Consider the following 20,722-nt stretch of genomic DNA (forward strand, 5'->3'; position numbering starts at 1 on the left):
CATTCACTTCCCCTTAGTTCACTACATCTCTACTCTCTCTCTGCTCCAAGGAGGACTCACCTATACAATCATACAATAGACTAAAACTTGGTGAAAGTGTCCCTAAGATTCTTTCATCTGAAGCAGCTACAGATGATTGATGGTAAGAACTTATCTGCCTACATGAACTCAGCTTGTCTCACATCCTTAGTGCAATCATACAGACATGGTGATGGACCTGCTGCTGTGTCTAAAACTTAAGGCCATGTGGTTTATGATGTTTACTAATGATGATTTATTACAGTGTTACAGTGGCACTGAAAGGTATATATTTGCTATGCAATAAACATTTTGCTGGGCTGCTCCAGCACATACATATGAGACCTGTTTTGTACCTTACCTCCTGTTTGACTGTGAACTTCTTCTATTAAATCTGACTCAAATGCACCAACAGTAGGTCATATCATAATCAGACTGCCTCATTCATTAATTATTATGAACTTAGTAGGAAAATTCTCCTCCTCTGTTTCATTCAGTTAGTTTCAGAATGATGGTAGATCATTTGTTATTAAAATTACAGATAACCTGAGGACAGTGGCATTTTCACAATCCTAAAATTACAAGAGATCAATTGATACCAAATATTGATGGATCACTGGTAAAAGTCTAAAATCTTGATACAAAGTGGAACTGTTTTTACCATGAGGTCTGTGGCATTTTTAATGATTGGCGGTAATAACTGATGAATCTCTGATAGTAAATAATCTGTGTTATTCCTGAATGAATCTTACATTGCTGCCTTTACTCTGAGACAACTGCTGATATTAGTTCAGGTCCACACCTCTCTTCTCAAAGACGTGAGTTAGAAGCTGCTGCCTCTCCACTTCATTTTCTTTCACTGGTTTTTCTTTCTTCCCTTTTCTGGTATCTAGATTTTACTTTCTTAAAAAGAGACATGACTTTCTCCTCTGGCTATCTGACTGAACTCTGTATGTAACTTGATTAAACTGGCCATTGTTGGTGTGGCATAAACCATTTGACATAATTATAAAGGGTTGATGAGTTAATGAGGGTTAATAATTTTGTAATGTGAATTTCAGTCCCTCAGCCCATTTCAATTAGCCAGACTGGCTTTTACTATGTCATTAATTAATTATAAATTAAAAAATGAAACGCATGAAACCTTTTCCTTACAGGAATTTCAAGGGCACAGCATCACCCTACAGTGGGCCCTGTGTAAACAGCAGCATCAATGATGTGTTCTTACCTTTATGTGCTGAATCAGTCACTGTATGTGTTCAAAATGGCCAGTGTATTGATATCCATTTGCTAGCGTGTGATGTGATGCGTAAAGTTGAAACTCAGCTGCAAAGTCATCCTGGAGATAAAAGTGCGGTTTCCCAACCTCAGGATGCTGCTGGGCAGCAATGGCTCCAGAAACGCACATAATAAATGTCACTGTGCCACCTCACGAGTCAGGAAGCGTTAAATATTTAGTAGTTTATTGATGGCTTTAACTGTTAAGTTACTCGAGAGACAAATTTAATTGTAATGTCATATGATTATTATAACGTTGGGTAAAATTTTGTAAATTAGCCATTAATTCATGGAAACTTATTTTCAGTAAATGCAGAAGCTGACTTGTATTGAAACAAAAACTGAGAGCATGTGTAAGAAGAGCAAAAAGTACAGATATTTTTCTCTGAAATGTTGTAAAGCAGAAGTAAGGACAAATAAAAATACCCAGCTTTGTCAATCCTCACTCTCTTGAAACGGTCATGAAATCTTAATCCTCTGATGTTTGCATTTCTCTTTTTTTTTCCTAGATGCGAAAATGACTGCAGAGAAAATATTTCTCACCAAATAACGGAATCATCACATTTTAGAAGTGACAGTTTGCTTTTGGTGCTTGGAGCAGAAGCTCGCACACACATCGAACCAAACAACAGTGTTTAACTAAAATCATATAAGAATGTCAACATGTTGTTTGGTGCTTAAGGCCAAGTTGAACGGATGGGTTTTAAGAAGAGACTTAAAAACAGAGGAGGCCTGTTTGATGTATAAAGGCAATTTGGGTGCTGCCACTGCAAAGGCCCGGGCACCTCTGAGCTTCCGGCTAGTCCTGGGCACTCTCAGGTGGGGTTGGTCAGCCAACCTGACAGCCTGAGAAGGTATATGGGGATGGAGGAGCTCAGAGAGGTACAAAAAGGCAGCGCCATTTAAACACTTTAAAACAAATAAAATGAATTTAAAATGTTATTGATTTATTTAAGGCATTAAGAAATATTTTTTTACAGTCAGGCAAACATCATAGGCTGTGTCCGCATGTCCACCCTACTCCCTAACCCCTCCTTCACTACATAGGGCAGCACTACATAGCACACTACATAGTGCACTCATTCTTTTGGCGATTCAAACGCGAAGCTACCTATTTTTTCCTCGCCACAGACCATGTGACTACCAGCTGTCACCATGGCAACAGCAGCACTCGTCAAGATGTCATTCCAAATCCAATCCAAAGTTGCGTGTAAATATTTCTTTTATTTTATTCCTTATGTTGTATTTTAGTCTTTGTTTGCTTATGAGCCGTTGTGCGCTGCTCGATATTTTTGCCTCCTTGAGCCATGTTGAGCTTCTGCCCGCAATGCATTGTGGTCTATATTGACCCGTCTAGTGACCATTGATGCTCACTACTTTTCAAGATGCATTGTGGGTAATTTTGAGTGCACTACTTTTTTCTCTCTGGACATTCAGACACTCCTAAAAAATGTTGTGACCCCTATAATGGGCACTATGTAGGGAATGGAGTGCACATTCGGACTCAGCTTTAGCTTGTGTTAAAACAGACACTGTGATAATGTATCACATAAAGATATTGTGCTGGATTACTGGTTGCCTAGTCCTGCCCTGTTGGGCAAAATGTGTGTCCATATAAACCAGATGCCTTACTAAGGTAAATAAGTAAACAAATACAATGTTTGCAATGTTCTTCTATGTGACAGTGGGCTTTGCTTTATTAATCTTTACCCTTTACATGAGACAAAATCCCCCCCTCTGAGGGCCAGTGTGAGGGTGTAATGGTTGTTGCTTTGGTGAATGAATTAATCCTGGCCTTCCTGTTTGGTTTCATTCACAGTAGGACCATGTGTACTCGCCTTTACAGTACCATGTGCCCCTCCCTGCAGGCGGACATGGCACAGCCTCAGAGAGATGCACCGACATTATCCATTCACCACACTCTGGCCAACGCAAAAGTGCGACGAGCCAAGTCCTCAAGAAAGGAGCCCTTTTTTGTTTTCTTTGATTTGTAAATACCTCTGCTCCAGTGCAACAACTTCCAGGCTTGTATCTTATAACCATCAAACATTTACACGAGAAAGTTGACAAAGGCTGAAACAGCGGAGGAGGCTTTGCAACAAAGAGGCCCATTTATAGAGTACAGTCAGGGAGAGACACTGAGAGGGGAGGTAGGAGGAGAAGCTGGGAGGAGAGTTGAATTAATGAATTAAAAATGTTGAGAAACAGTGGCCGTCTGAATACATTTGGGTTTATATAGAGCGGCTTGCTGGTGTGGCCCTGGAGGAGTGGACAGCACAAGCTTCTTTTACTTCTCTCTGTGTGGACACGCAGGGCTTGCTCTCTCTCTCTCCCTGCTTCACATGCAAGAAGAAAAAGTGCAAACTGTGCTCATCCGATTACATAATGATCCAGTAAGAGTGAGCCGGAACCGGTGCTGCCAGTGCCAGTGTGCTGGGAGACACTGACTGACTGCTGGGTAATCCTCATCCAGGCCTCTCCTCTGACACGTTTCATCTTTTTCTTTGAGAGTTTTTCTTTTCAGAAGCAGAGGATGACAACAACATAGTGGTACAGAAGAATACAATATGATGCAAAACATGTGTGGGCTGTCAACAAACATGACTAGTTCAAGACTCTGAAATTTTGCAACAATTTTTCCTTCTTTTTCCAAGACAGATAAAAACCTTCTATCATTGTTTTCACATGTTTACTGGAAAGTGAAACTTTTTTAAAGTTTTTATCATTCCCAAGCTGTGCTAAAAGCCTGAACCTCTTTTAGAAATCGACAGAAAGGTAAGAAATCATCATGATCTTCATTTACAAATTTCTCCCGTCCGTATGCAAAAGTTATGTAGTTTTAGTTCTATTGATGTCTGGGATTAGAAAATTAAAATGATGTCAGTGTTTTAGTTTATGTTGTGATATTGTAAGACAGTTGTTTTGCACACTGAAGCAACTGTATGACTGATTGCAAAACAGGACGCACAGTCTCGCTGCACCTGTTTGTCTTCACAGTGGAGAGAAAGGTTATTAGTGTGCAACCATAAGCTTCCTGTCACACTGCTACACATATATCTGCAGATCTACAGCATTATAGCACAAGTTTGGCAAGAAATTAAACAGAAAAAGATGATTGCAGAACACAAACAGGACAGAACTGTAGGACCTAAATGTGGTTGTCTAAAAACATGTGAGTTTAAAGTTATTGCAGTTCTACAAACCTCATAGCAGAGTTGTGTAAACCACAAATGACGTTGCAGGTGTTATGGGGTTTACACTCCACAGTCCAAAGGAAATCTCACACCGGAAGCAATGGGACTAAAGAAGACACATCTTTTCATAGGCGAGCACCACAGTGATCGTGAACCAGTCAAATTTACGGTCAGTTGAGACCAGCTTTGGCTGCTTTAGTCTCAGAAGAAGATGGTTAAAGTCACTGGTGAATAATTGCCCAGTAGTAAACAGCTGCCCTCCTTTCATTAATTTAGTTAAGTGCTGTAACTCTCCACACACTAATTCTTGGCTGAGGAAGTGGAAGAAAATGGTTTAGGGAAGTGTTAGATTTAGACGAGGGCTCGTACAGACACATTAAGACAAATGTGGGCTTCCATGGTTACAGCTTACATTCACTTTCTGTTTCTCAAGTCAAAATGTGAGTAAATCATGTACATGTTCAGGAGAAAGGCATCAAATGTAAAAACAGATGCAATTTAAATGAAGTGAATCTAGCTGTGATTTTAGGCTACCATGCACAAAATCACTTGCTTCAGCACCATGTGAATGTAACTCGTGTATCAAGCCAACTTTATTTAAACAGTATCAAAACGTTGTATATGTGGCAAAGCTGATGAGTCGAGGAGTGAAAGTGATATTTAGCAACATCTTGGTTGCTTTTCATAGCTTTCATATTGCATTACATCAATCCACTATGAGAGCTGCATCTTGCATCATATACCTCAGGACAACCTCCCCTGCACCGTCACTGATCCTACAGGACAAACTTAGGGTTATTTTGATTTGGCTTTGCCTTATATTCACAGTGATGGTCATTGACATGGAGGTTGGGTTAGTTTGCACAAAATTTCATATTTCCTTTTTTCTATGAGGAAATTGTAAACATGTTTGGGACAGGAAAAGCATAGTTAAGCACTGGGAGCACTGTGTCATGGATGTTTTTGTTTGTCTTTGAACTTTTTGTATTGCATCTTGTACAACATTTTGACAAATGTCATCTCAGAAAGAGCTTAGAGACATCCTGTATTTCCTTTTGAGTGAGCCTCTTGCAGCAGTGGGAAAGAAAAACAACCTCCAGAAAATCAGGCACAAAAGAGGCACCCTCTCTCAGCACTGGCTGGGCTGAGCAAGCATTTAGCAGAACATGCAGGTGCAGGATTTTAGGGATGGAACTCAGTGTAAAGTCACTCTTTCCATTCATACATCATATAAAGCCTCACTGAATGCAACTCAGAAAAGTGTCTGCTCATAGATATATTTGAAAACCTTTTTCCTTCAAAAGAATGTGCTAGACATAAGAAATGGTTTACTGACACCTCGTAGGACCTAAAATATTATTTAATATCTATAAGAATGAGTAAACAATTTATTACAATAAAAGTGGTGAAAGAAATGACTTGAGAGTGTGTCAGCAGTCCTGGGCTATAAATACATTAGGTGTTTGATATGCAAAGCACTTTGAAAGAGAACATTTTGTCCTAATGAGATTCTCATCAATCATTTCCTTTATAAAGAGAAGTTGCTACAACAGCAGCTGATTTGTGTTGGTTAGTTTGGCTGCAATAAGTTTGCGGTTCTGTTGTCTTGAACTGACTGACCAGATGCCGTTTTGGCACGGCATGTGTTGATGTTTAGACAGTCCTTTCAGTCCACTACAGAGGCTGCTGTGACGTGGACAGTGGTTAAAGTTATTCAAGTTGTGCTGAACAGAGTCTTTTCAGTGCTGTGAACTGGCTGCTGGGGTTTCTTTATGGCTTTATGACACTGGACAGGAGCACAGAGTGGAAGGGATTATTCTTTCCTCTGGAATACTAATGCTGGGCTTTTGTCACCTATCTGTTTCCTCCACCTTCACTCCGCATACCCCTTCCTCTCTATCCGTCACCATCCATCTCTCTCCTTCTTCTTTTTGTCGCTCGATGCTCAATTCTCTTGCTTCTTCCCCTCAAAACCAATTATTCTGTCTGTTGCCCCCTCTCCCATCTCTGCCCCCTTGCAATGTCAAGCACCACATACTCACACATGATCAAACACATTTGCAAATACATACACACTCACACACTTCTATGCTCAGTTCTCCTCTCATTTCCCCGTCTAACTTGTTCTCTCTTTCACTTACTCGCTCGCCCAGTCGTATTTTTCAATGGTGCCTTTTGTCCCTTTCATCTCCTCGAAAACAAAGGATTCTTGTGAGCACAGGACAGAGGGAAGACGAGGGCTGGAGAGCCGGACAGGGAGGAAGAGATCCTAACCTTAGTGTGGTCATCCACTGAGAGAAAAAGGTTTTTTGAGTGTATCCATCAGTTACTTTCAGTTAGAGAAAGTATTAAGTTCAATACTTTTATACACTCACTCTTTATCTTCTAAGCACTAACAAAGCATTTAATGAATTACTTATAACAGCATTTATAATTAACTATAACTTACCAGAAGATATATATTTTTTATATTGTTTGTGTGCTTTATCATGTTTTTTATTCATTTTTTTGTTATACAGCATTTTCTATCCATGGATGCTGCTGGGATGGCAAATACTTTTCTGAGGAAAATATATAAAATTACAAAATTATAAAAATATATTCATATATTAAAAATATATGATTATTAAAAAGTTAAATAAAAGGAATAATGCTTATATTCAGTGAATTAAATACCAAATGTTGTCCAAAAACTATGTTGTAAAAAGCAAAGAAAAAAAAAAGGTACTTATGTTCCATCACTGAATAATAACCTAATACTGAACATAAAATAATAGATGAAGTCATGTCGGAAAATGGTCCACACTGAAAGTTATAATTTCCTCCTGTTTTGATAAATTAAAAACTACACTGCTGCTTGTAAAAAAAAAAGCATGTAAATGCAGCACCCATTTTCACCTGTTTTTGAAGTTTTACTAATTAATTTTTATATAGAAAATGCTTAAAAGAGGTTGGTTAAAAGTAGTTTGCAACGTTACCTCACAGCAAGACTGTTCTTGTTTGGAACCATGACTGATGCCTCATGTGTGTGGAGTTTGCATGTTGGAGTTCTCTCCAGCTATTCTGGTTTACTCCCACAATTGTGGAAAAGCATTTTTGCTTGGTTAAGTGGTGTTTCTAAATTTTGCCTCGGAGTGAGTGTGAGCATGTGTGTTTGTCTCTTTGAGGTTTCCCTGCACTGGACTGGTGACCTGTCTAGGGTGTACCTTTCTTCTCAACTAGTAGCTGCCGGGATAAGCTCAGCCCTACTGCGACCCTTCCATGGAATAAGTGGGTACAGGAAATGGATGAATGGTTAAAAACTCAGGTATAAATGCTAATCAGTGTCAGATTTGATCTTACAAATTATTGAGACAAATCCTCAAGTGACAAATCTAAAGTTGTCACTCACTATCTTAAATCAATGAATTAAATGGTTGCCCATGGATTTTATACTAATGACATCATTCTCTTAGGACACGTCACGATGATAACCCAGAAAATTGAGAGACCTGTAGAAAGAATAGTTCCATGCATCATGTATGTTATTATTATACTGATTGTTCTCATCCAAACCTCATGTTTTCCTAAACATAACCAAGTTGTTTTCCAGGTTTTCCTCCAAGTTGTTTCGTCAGTGCTCTCAAACTTAAGTTTCCTTTGGCAAGTTCTACCATCTTCAATTAAAAGGCTTTATTTTAAACATTTTCTTTATGTTTTTATGTTAGTCCTCTCTAGTAAGATACAGATGTAAACCTCTGCTCTGCATGTTGACACTAAAGATGCACCTGCGGAGATAAAATGTAAAATCTTTGTCAGCTTGCTCAACTGACATGGTCATAGCTGACTAATGTCTGTCAGGCATGTATTTTAACGTCTGCCTGCCTTGTATGTTCTGTCTACATGGTTGAACTCTGTTGGTCATGAATTTTTTGCTCAACTTAGTGAATGAGTGCACAAATATGTGGGCAGCGGTGATGCCAGAGAGTTAGTGGTAAATCACAACACACAACTTCTTCTCAATGTCATCTTCATTTCTCCAAAACAAGCTACACTTTCACGACATTAAGGTCATGTTAAATGAAAAAAATAACAAAGGAAAGCAATGACTCAAGTGAGATCGTCTTAGTTTGACATTGAAAAAAAAAAAAATACTGAACATGTTGTTATGCTTATTTTATTTATTTTTTCTGTTTAGTTTCCTGCACTGGTGAGCATCTTCTTGTTCACGAGGAAAGTTGTACATCCTGGGCAACAGTCCAAAGTTGTCTTTGCAGCCTGTTTTTGTGCTGTTTTGTTTGCGACATGAGGAGGTCTATCAGGGTTCCTCTTGTTGGTTCTACACATTGATTTGGTGTATAAGAACCCTACAGTGTCTTGCTGTGTCATTTTTATGTAGCAGTCATCGTGACAATAAAATGCTGATGCGTGTGCTTTTGCTTAGTTGTGCCACCCATTGTGAACTGAAAAATGATCAGTATTTCAAAGCATTTATGACAAAAAAAACCTAATAGGGCTAAAGTACTCCTACTAAAATATGCTATCAAACGCTAAAATGTATATTTATTATTTTTGAAATCCCTGAAATGTATAAGATATTTTTTTGCTCTGGAAGCTGCCATATCTTATGAATGCAATCATTTTGGGTGATGCAGTTGTATGGAACAGTAACCATGTCAGTAATAAAACAATTTCTGAAATACATCACTGCATTCTGATGCTTTTGTTCAGTTTAGGAACAATGAGGGAGGTAATGTAAGTCTTTAAAGCTTTACTAGCAATAAGAAAGAAAGATCTACAATTTTCCAAAGTTAAAATAATACAATTTCAGTACTTATTATTTTATAATAATAATTATATTATTAGTTTATACTATGTTGAGGTTCCTTTTAACAAATGCAAATCTTCAGTCAGAACACAGAACAATTGGGAAAATTGGGAAAATGTAGTTGAATGCCCTTGCTTTAAACAAACAAATATGAGGCATTCCTTTTAACAATTAGTGGTATTGTACTACTTTCTAACTGGTCGATTGGTTTGAAAGTCTAACACAAAAGTGTATGTTTACAGTATGTGTGGGCAGGACCTCTGTAGGGTTCAGAGTTCAGCTGGACATGGCCGAGCCGGGTCACATGCTCCTGCTCTTGACCACGCCTCCCTCCCTCTTCTCCTCCTGCTCTTCTTAGTATTCGTAGCACAGACCTCAACACAGATCTCTATTCATTCACTCACTGTGAGGTTCAACACGGAGGGAGGCGAGACAAGGGTCAGATAGGACAGGAAAGGACAGAGTGTATCAGATCGCCCTGGTTCTTTGGCTTTTGTTTGTGTTGTGCTGTTTTTGGTTTTGTTATATTAACTCTGAAGAGGAGAGACCATTTTTAACAAAAAGGCTGTTGAGTAAACAATGAGATCCAGTAGGATGGAAAAGAAAAAGTAGGATGTGTAGAAAGAGAAGCTGTAGCTCAGATGAAAACAAGATTGTTAAGAGCATAAAGAGAGCAGTTCTTACAGTAACAATAAGTATAACTGGTGCCGAGGGCTGGGGGATTTCTTGTTCAGTTAATAAACTAATGACACTTAAGGACCCACTTCTACCAGCCTATTACTACTCCATTATGGTATCACATTGTTTTCTGACACAGGCCTTTTGTACGCAGATATTTGATATAGCTTTAGTGTAATGGCTGGACAGCCATATTGAATTAAATTGAACTAAATACATTTTTTAAAATTCTTAAATAAATATATATATATCATAGCAGTAGATCATCATGAGTCGTTTATCATCATAAACAGTCACCATGATTGCTTGAAGCAGAAATGATTTACATTCCCAGTTTTCTAATAATTTATTGCAGTACAGATGAAGAAGCCTCTGACTGAATACAATATGTTCTTTAATCACAATATTGTGTTGAGGGTAACTTTTACAGAACAGCTGATTCTAATGCAACAAATGTTATTACATAAAACGAAGGCTTTAAAAAAAGATTTTAAAACATGGCAGGAAGCATTTGCTCTTCTTCACGATGAGCATGATTGAAGATGTGTAAAAATACTGGTTGTGATATCTGACCTGCAGTTTGATATTATTTTGTGTAACACTATCTTAACCTGACTGAATTACATCAAGACTTACTCGATTTACTTTAGTTTTGTTTATTCCAGTATTTATTTAATAGTCATATGTTAATATGTTGACTTTAGTGTGGACTTAAAAGTCATTGCATAGACTATTAGTTAAAGCTAATTTTTTTCTCCTCCATGACTGACAATTCATGGAGAACAACTAAATAAACATAATTTTTTTTAACACCACTACACAGATAACATTGTTAAAATCTTTTGCAATTTCATTAGTTATTTTTTTACATTAGTTGCTGTGTCTACAAACTAAAATCTAACAAAATCAATAAGTGAAACAACTAAATATGAAAGTATTCTTCCTCCTTACTTTGGAGAAGCTGCCTCTGTTAGATGAAAGCAGCTCTGTGCAAAATAAAGGAGAATGGTCACCGGTAGAAGAGATTTAAATATAAAGAACCCTTTTTTTCAATAAGAAAATATCTTTAAAGTCTCCTCATCACAAATAAGCAGGTGCCTCATGCAACCAAATAAGCTTTGACTGACTTAAATGGACCACCCTGGTCAGCTACACCACTGTCAAGTTAAAAAAATGTGCTTTTAATCCCCTTTTCCTTTTCCTTCACCGTTCCTGAACTCCATCCTCTCCTCTCAAATGTTCCACTCTGTCATTTTTCTCATTCATGTGGTTATCACATTCTTTCTCTTCCCTTCTTCTTCACACATCCTGCAGCTTTTCACTTGAAATCACCTGCTGTGCAGTTATGTGACCACCTTTACAACCTCTGTTCTTTCATTCTCACCATCTCTCCTGCCTTTTAATTCACTTTATAAACCCTTTTTGCACGCCTCTCCTCTCCTCCTCACATTCTAATGTCTCCTCTTCCCATTTCAACACCATGCAGCACCAGCCATGACCTCAGCGACTCCTCCATCCTCAGAAAGCTCCTCCCCACAGAAAGTGTGCCACACCCAGACGCAGACTGACATCACAAAGCCCTTGCTGGGCTCCACAGGGGGGACTGGAGGCGCTGGTGCAGGTGGAGGAGGAACAGGAGCTGGAGGACATAGTGCTCTACGAAGGAGGCGAAGGGTCCTCTCTAAAGATGGAAGAAGCAATGTGCGCATTGAACATGTCAGTGGCAGAGGGGCGCTGTACCTCCGTGACCTCTGGACAACTTTCCTGGACATGCAATGGCGCTACAAGTTCTTCCTCTTCTCTGCTACCTTTGCTGGCACCTGGTTCCTGTTTGGAGTGCTTTGGTACCTGGTGGCCCTGGTGCATGGAGACCTGATTGGTAAGGAGGTCTAACCATATATGTAATTTATTTAATAACACATGCACAGTTGTACTTTTCATGACTTGAATACACACTGTAACACACTGAAAGTCTGAAACAGTAAATGAACTCTTAAATTTACTAAGTTACTGAGAGTTCCTCTGGAACTACAAACTCTATTAGAAACTTCATATAATTGCTTTTGCAGAACAAAAAGGAAGAATCCTGTCGTTCCAATAAAATTATTTCCATTTATTAAAGTTCTGAGATATCTTGTCTGAACAGTCCTCTTTAGGTCCAACCACACTTTTGGTTAAGGCATATACTGACTTGGTCATTTCAAAACATGATTTTTTTTTTCTTCTTCTTTTTTGTGTTTTAGGCAGTTTTATTGTTGTATCAAACAACCCCTCCTAAACTTTGGATCATCAACTGGTGCTTTAACATTCTCCTGTAAAATTTCTTGACACAGTTTCAAATTATTTGTTTTGTCAGATTAAAACTTTTAAGGTTGAGAAGGAAAAAACAAAATAACCAAACTATTATACTCACACCCCCATGCTTCACAGTTAAGCTGGATTTATACTCATGCGGTAACTGCATTCGGTTGGGCTGGCGTAACTGACGCTGGTGCAAAGTGCATAGGGTTACAGCGCTATGTTGAAGTTTCTCTTCCGCAGTTATTGCACAAATTCAGCGAAAAGCTGAATACAAACATATAATCAACAAACTGACCAATCACAAGGGAGTACTTACAAGTAACCGCACTGCAAGTAGGGGTGCACGTCAGGTCTGGCAGAGGTGCTTGTCAAGCCTCCGAGGACCTATGTGGAGCCTGAGGCAGTGATGTTGTGACCTTATGCAGATGTGAGTATAAATCCAGCTTTAGGGAGAGAATTTTGGTGGCATTTGTGATAACTTTTCTCCTCCAAAAACGGTGCGGCATAGTACTTTGTTTCCCTTCTCTTTCCTCTCTTCTATTAACACCATTCTCAATCAATGTTTTTCCAGCACTGAATGGATAAAAAAAAATGTTCTAAGAGGTTTTACAGATCTTTCTACAAGTACAGCATGTATGTATTCATTTTCACCTTTTGTACAACTACATGACATGATTTTGCAGCACCTTCACTCTGCTGTGTCTTGAATTCACTTTATTGACATTTTAACTAATGTTAGATTAATGAACTTTTATGTCTTTAGTAAAATATCTTAAAAAAAAAACTGTTTTTTCTAAGTTTGGTATACCTACAGTCATAGATGGAAATTTCTACAACCCACACTGTTTAATCATTTTATGTAGTTGGAACATTTCATTTAATCAAACATCTGGAGATGTCAAGAACTATTTTATGAGTAATCCTGATTGCACAGGATTTCCGTTGCCTCCTGCCCCTTTTGCAGGGCAAATGAAGATGAATGTTCAGCCATCTCAGGCTGAAATTTGTTTCAACTTTTACTACATAGTACATTGATTGCCATGGGATTTTTTGCTTTGTACATTCACATTTACTTGTGGATGAATTTAGAATACCTGTCAAATCCTCCTGCATAAATTTGGAGCAGAGTTTAGGCATCTTATATGCATAGAAAAAACTTAAAGGTGAAAGCAACACATGGTATGTTGGAGATATTGATCAGAAACCTGATCCGTCCCTCATGTATTGTAGTTATATACTTAGCTTTGCTACTATTAGTTATTATACATATTGCCCAGAGGATAATAGCTTATTTTCTACACTTCATTCCAAGTCAATACATAATTAAAGAAAATTCTCAATCAGAAATGAAAATGAAAATGATAATGTCTCGATTCATGTCTTTATTTCCTGTAAAAACAAACCTACTCAGCATGTGCATCACAAGTTTTTTTATGTCAGAAAAATCAAAGCAGAGCAGACAAAAAGGGAACAAAATGTCCCTTGGTGATTTGTGTGTACCAAATGCATCTTCTGTTCATCCTCTATTCCACCAGAGTTTGATCCCCCCTCCAACCATACACCATGTGTAATGGAGGTGAAGACCTTGACCGGGGCCTTTCTTTTCTCCCTGGAGTCCCAGACCACAATTGGCTATGGTTTCCGGTGCATCACGGAGGAGTGTCCTGCAGCAATAGTTCTCCTTATTGTTCAGCTGGTCATCACCATGGTGATGGAGATCTTCATCACCGGTACATTTCTTGCAAAGGTAATATTTAGTCCAGAGTAACATGTCAGAATGTGATCATTGAATGGTTAATGAGGTGGTAGAACCCGTTTTAAAAATGGTGATAATAATGAACTTATTTAGCTATTTATTTAACATTTTTATATATTTTAAATAACTTCATAAGCTGCATACAGACATGATTTATGTGTTTTTTTACACTGGTACAGCCAGCCCTTCAGAGACCACAAAACAATTATCAGTGTTCAAGGTAATTAGTTCCATCTTATCAGTTATTACAGATTATTTGCACTCTTATCTGTCAAAAACAGTAGTTTCCGCCTCTGTTATCATCTTTTTGTCTACATGTATGCTTGTTAAATACTCCTCAGTTCCTTTTCTTCTGAACATGTGAGTTAGTATGAGTCAGGTTTTCTTGAACATACAGAGGAAATATGAAGCCTTGTAAATGATTGATGAGGGTTATGAGAAATGTTTACAGCAGTGACAGGAAACCATCTTTATTTTTCTTTTCCTCCTCTTGCAGGTCGCCCGTCCCAAAAAGAGAGGGGAGACAGTGAAGTTCAGCCAACATGCTGTTGTATCAAATCACGAGGGACGTCCCTGCCTCATGATCCGAGTGGCAAACATGCGTAAAAGCCTGTTATTAGGTTGCCAGGTAATACCCATCTGGGTCTATTTTTAATCAGGAGCTATGGTCAATTTTTGTTGTGTGTGTGCTACTTCGTGACTTTAGTGCCACATGGAGCTCATATGACCTTGGTCGGTATTAAAACTAAATGCTTTTTACCTATCACCAAATTAGCTCTTGTTCTCGAACTGGTTCCATTTAGTGTTCTGGTAGTTTCTTACAAACCATCCCCATGTTTCCACCAGTTCTGATTAAAACCATTAGTACAGCATCATCCTTCTTTTTCTACTGTTTGGTTTCAGCAGAGATCCAACAATCCAAAGTTTAGCTTTACTCTTATAATCCTTCTGGTGTGTTAAAATGGACACATCCACTGACTGAATATCAGTACTGCAAAGGGCACATCACCTTTCATGGAGATGTCGGCCATTGCAGGTATTAAAGCTGGGGCCTTCTGGTTACAGGATGCCTTCTTCAACATTTACTGACTACATCTTGGCTCCCAGGTGACGGGGAAGTTGCTTCAGACGTCCTTGACAAAGGAGGGTGAGACGGTGCGGCTGGACCAGCGCAATGTGCCTTTCCAAGTGGACACGTCCAGCGACAGCCCCTTCCTCATCATCCCACTGACCTTCTACCACATCATTGATGACAACAGCCCCCTCAAAGCCTGGGCAGCAAAAGGTGGGTCACAGCTCCAGTATGTAGTAGTCCTGATCAACAACTATCAGTCTGTTTCAGATTTTATGTTAGAAACATAAAGCATGTTGAAAGTTCACAGAAGTTTACATGTGAACAAACACTTTTTAAACTCTATAAAGCAAATATCAGCAATGTAATGACATAAACTTCCTTCTTCTTAGAATTTATAGGTTTCATGTTTCTTGTCAAAATGTGTGGTGCACTGAGTATGTATGTGTATGTAGGTGTGTTGGTATTTTCAGTCATGTGCTGCGTGCTTGGCTGCCTCTAGCTGTCCACAGTTGGGCTTGTTTGGAACTGGAGGAGAGGGTTTCTCTGGCTGGAATGTGTGTGAGAGAGACTGCCCTAGACACCCCTCATTAGAGCACAATACTGTACAGTCTGGGGTGCTGACACAAAACCTGCACAGATCCACTTACACCAGCTCAGACCGCTTATCATGGAAGCCACATCAGTACTAAACAGCTCACATCGACACTCGTACTGGCAGTTACTGCAGGCTGTGTTTTCCTTTTTCTTTCGTAGACCAAATTTCAAATATATTTAATTTTCTTCCTTCTTCAAATAGTTTTTTATTTTATTTTGCATAATTTCCTTTTACTTTATGTACCCGACTAAGCACTGTGTCTTCATAAAAAGCCTCCGTGCTGTTAATCTTTTATTTCCTGTTATTTGAAATGTAACCACACTGAATTACTCTAACAACCAGTTGTTTATTGCTTCTTCCTGCTTTTATCTGCTTCCTGTCATAGAAACAGAAAAAGAAATTTTAAAAGCCGGAAGGACATAAAACCTGACATTAAACGTGTAATTATTTCGGTACCTGAACATGCGGTGCAGGTTGATTTATAGAGCACCAATTCACAGCAAAGTCATCTATATCCAGTCCAAATAAATACAATCCAAATTAGTAAAATTCAATGTCATCAAACTGTAACAGCATTCATAAAATGAGACTTAAAAAAAAAAAAAAAAAAAAAAAAGCCACCACCACCAATATACTTTTTGCAAAGGAATCCAATGGACTGCATCAAATCTTTAACTGGAGTTAGTCTCTTGTAATTAACATGTAAGGGGCGGCTGACAGTGGAGAGGAAAACTTCCATTTAACAGGAGAAGCCATCAGAATCAGGAGGGCAACGGGGTTGAGGGTGAGGAAACAGTACGGCTCTCAGGTGGCAGAGCAAGTCATCCAATAATTGGAACGTTGGTGGTTCAAATCCTGCTACATCCCTCTCTATCTGTCGGCAACACTTCACCCACCTTGCCTCCAGTGTTGGCATCACAGGTGTATGAATGTTTGATGGTGGCTGAAGAGGCCGTTGGTGCAGATTGGCTGCCACAGGGCAGCTGTAGCTGCACATGTAGCTTACTAGGTATGGATGAAGAGCGAATGAATAAGGTTCTGCTTCCCATTTCTACTTTTAGAAACTCTTTGAAGTTTACAGTCTGAGAAAAAAGTGAAATATGTTACTATGAAGTTTATAAAATACGATAGCTCTTGGTCACTAGAAGTTTTATATGTAAGAAAAAAGGCCCGAAGTATAAACAGAAGTCAGTCACAGTCATAATTTATTCTCAGATACAAGCAATAAAAACATCTGTTTGCCACATCACTAAAAAAGTGATGAGCCTATAGAATGAGTGGTTAAGGATCTTTTATATCTTCCTAAACACTGCATACTGTGGTCCACATCGATCTGCCTTATTTTATTCTCAGTGATTCTAAATGTGTTATGCATTGAAAGTAATTTTGTTTTGTTTCCCAGTTTTGTTTGATTTCACAGGCAGACCGGTTGGTTGTGGTTAAGGTGAGTTAGTGGATTTCTATCATTTGAAAAGCTGGTGGCACCAGTCTCAGTCCCTCCGTGTGCCAAAGCTGCTGTGGTGACCCTTAGTTGCTCCATATGGTACACGAAAACCTTGCACGGCAATACTGCCATCACGGGTGTGTTTGAGTGAATGTTTTTTGTGAATGAGGAAGACATTATAAAGCACGATGTAGAGCCCTGCAAGGATAAAATGTACCATATCAGTTTACAGATTAAAACAAAACAACTAAAGAAAAAGTCAAAACATTACTAACTTTCTGTTTTTTTCATGAGACTCCTGACAGTCTGCTGAGGGTTTGTTCTGCCTCTGGGTAATTCTAGCTCTACAGTCCTGCACAGGATTAATGAGAATACATCATTGATGAACAGATGAGGGCTCATTTGGGGCACGGAGCACAGATTTCAGACACATTCAAGTACAATACTTGTAACTAAGCATGGTTCTGTACTTTTGAGCTTTGCAGCCTCCTGCAAGGTTCCTGAGAACAGAACTTCAGCAGGAAACATCTAACTCAGGAGGATGCAGTGCAACGGTGTGTGAACCTCAATGTGAGTACGTGGTTGGACTATGAATCATTACATCTGAAGGTGGACACTGTAGAGACATTGTATAGAAGGGTCCAAACCACTGAGCTGTAAAGTAAAATCCTACCAATGTGCTCCACAAAAAGCGGGTTGTGAAAATACAAATGTGTGTGTGTGTGTGTGTCATCAAAGATTCAAGCTATGGTTTTGTTTCCTTTAGAGGACTACATGACTCATACTGAAACTCAAAAAACAAAAACCTAAAAAAAAACCAAAAAAAAAAAAAACCTCAGGGTGAGAAACATCTAGCATCACTTTTAAAAATGAAAGCTAATTAGCTCAGTATGCAGCCAGCGTACTGCAAGAGTTAGATAGGTGAGCAGGAGAAGTTTTGCATGTTCCAAATTTAGTTTAAATGCATGTAAAACTAAATCAGATGGATTTATCAACTATTTCATAGCTATTATTGTTCAATGAAATAAGCTTTTAACTTGACAGTGGCTAGCATTATCAATGAACCACAGTTATTCTTGAATATTTTAATTAAATTCATTGCAGTCCAGTTTAGTTACAGTCAAGCTAATTCACACAGAAATGCAGTTGTGAATATTGCAGGGGCTCTGCAGGATAAATCATGAATTCTCTAAAACCATCAAATTGTGCAAACTTATACAAACTGATAACTGACAGAGGACACTGCAGTTGTCAGAGTAATGCTAGGTCTGTCAGTTACCAGTAAGAGCAGATGAGCCAGCCACAACAAGCCTGCAAAGAGAATCCCTCAGCCATGTTTGTGTCACATTCTGTAAAGATTGTTGCGAAAGCTGCTGTTTTTTTTGCCTTGGTGGGAGTGATGTTGGGTCTGGGGGAGGGTAAGATGTTTAGACAGATGACAGAGTTTGCATTTCTGAGTGAGGCCTGTTGATGCAGGTGTTGCTCACTTCACTGCACACGTCTGCTGACATGTCCTTTGGGAAATGTGTGTTGATATGTTTTCTGCATGTTCTAATAATATGTTTAACTCATGCTTGGTTGGTGAAGCGCTGATGTAACGTGGAAGTTTCTAGTTTGTGTGTGTTTTAAAATTTCAGGAAGGAGTTTGGTATTTTTATCTAGTTCAGTGTTATGGGAGTCAGACTGTTAGTGGGGAGTTTTTTCTTTTTTGTGTTTGTTTTGGAAAGTTTAGGGTGTTTGTATGCTGTGAATTGTCACACTGACCCAAAGTGGTCCAAAATGAATCTTTCTTGGGATGATTCCTCATAGTCTTTCATCTGTGGTGGCATATTTCAATAATTTAGTACATCAAAGATGTAAGAGAAGTGAAAACAACGACAGTCTGCAAAGAAGTAATCATATGGTTTGTTTTGAGGGGAAAAACATTGATTTGTTGCTACTTTCTGGCCAAAAACACCAGAAACCTCAGTTCTTCTTTGTCCTCCAGGTGGCGGCTGGACCGACCCTGAACTTGCTGACTTTGAGCTGCTGGTGATCATGAGCGCCACAGTCGAGCCGACGTCTGCAACCTGCCAGGTTCGAACATCCTACCTTCCGGATGAGATACTCTGGGGTTATGAGTTCCCCCCTGTCGTCTCTCTGTCCCCTTCAGGAAAATACGTGGCTGATTTTGCCTTCTTTGACAAAGTGGCCAAAACCAAAACTCCACCCTTGTTCAATCAGGCCCTGCCACCAAGTACACAATCACAGACGACCCACTTCCGCAGCGGAAAGGAAGATGGAACAGATCCGGAGAAGATGCGACTGGAAGAGAGTTACAGGGGGGAGGAGAGAGGGCGGGAAAGGGGGCGCATCAGAGATAGCAGTCCTCTGAGTGTGCGCATCAGTAATGTGTGAAGCAGAAGAGACAGGAAGTGGTTATGGAAAGTTGTTGTGACAGTGAGACGAGATAGAAACTGGAAGAGAGAAGAAACCGGCTGCTTAAAAGAAGAATACATTCTCACATTTCTCCCCCACATGCAGAAGAAAAACCCTCTGCCTACACATGTGCTAAATGTGGACCACAAGGCAGGAAATTAGACACCTGAGCACCCCCACCATCGCACCCTACAAACAAAGAAAATACAGGTCGATAAACAATGTGCTGGAGACATCTGTGACCAGCCTGAGAGGGAGCAAATGAAATTGCAATTAAACTGTAGCAAATTTGCAGCACAGTTTCAAGGTTTTCATTATGAAATTAGACTTGGATTCACTTTTCTTGTTGAAAGAAAACAACTGATTTACTGAATTATACTTAAACACTGGAAAAACCTTTGTCTTTTTATTTATCTGTCAATTTATCTTTAAACACACTTTTATTAAAGGGAAAAAAAACTGTGATAAAAAGTGCCTACAGTAGTAGAGAACAGGACCAAGAAACTATATTTCTGAAGGTTAGTGAATTACATTATACTTCTTTTTTTTTTTTTTTTTTTTTAAATAGAGGTCTAGTGAATAAATTTCAGACCACTTAGTGGTGAAGTTGTAGATTGCAACCAACTGAATACTCTCCCACTAAAGCTTGTTACATACTCTGTGAGTACAGAGAACTTTATTCTCGTTTGTAAGGTGGCAGAAACAAGGAAAAAGTTTTTTATGTCATGGTAATTTCATACATCATGAGAAGCTTTGTCTGCGATGGGGCAGGGATTAGTGCGAGGAGTTGTTTGTGTCTTTATGTGCAATGTACAATTGGCTCAGTTATTTAATACTTGATGAGAAACTTTGTCTTTGGCAAGGCAGGGATGTGCACTAGAGATGTGAGTTTTGACATGCTGCCAACGATTTAATACATTAGCAATACAGTGAAGCTGTTCACGATGCAATTTATTAAAGGTCCCATATTATGCAAAGGTCACTTCTAATAGTCAAATGCGTCCTCATAGCCTGCATATGAGGCCCAAAAAGGAGAAAATTCTGTCTCCTCTCTCACTTGCTTACTCCGCTTTTTAGCGAATGTGTGCTCAAACAGGTGAGTCTGAGATCTTCTCCATAGTGATCTCACAAAGGGAAATAACCACTGCCCCCAGTAAG

General features: G+C 39.0%; 1 protein-coding gene across 1 annotated transcript; it reads left to right on the plus strand.

The window, feature by feature from the left end:
• Window positions 1-3,583: 3,583 nt before the first annotated feature.
• Window positions 3,584-19,880, plus strand: kcnj10a (potassium inwardly rectifying channel subfamily J member 10a). The gene is made up of 6 exons (XM_041985690.1): window positions 3,584-4,071; window positions 11,462-11,854; window positions 13,812-14,023; window positions 14,529-14,660; window positions 15,140-15,317; window positions 19,134-19,880. The coding sequence occupies exons 2-6, from the start codon at window positions 11,470-11,472 to the stop codon at window positions 19,541-19,543; spliced, it is 1,317 nt and encodes a 438-aa protein (XP_041841624.1). The 5' UTR covers window positions 3,584-4,071; window positions 11,462-11,469; the 3' UTR covers window positions 19,544-19,880.
• Window positions 19,881-20,722: the final 842 nt, after the last annotated feature.

Source organism: Melanotaenia boesemani, chromosome 5 (genome assembly GCF_017639745.1).
Source record: "Melanotaenia boesemani isolate fMelBoe1 chromosome 5, fMelBoe1.pri, whole genome shotgun sequence".
NCBI classification, from domain to species: domain Eukaryota; kingdom Metazoa; phylum Chordata; class Actinopteri; order Atheriniformes; family Melanotaeniidae; genus Melanotaenia; species Melanotaenia boesemani.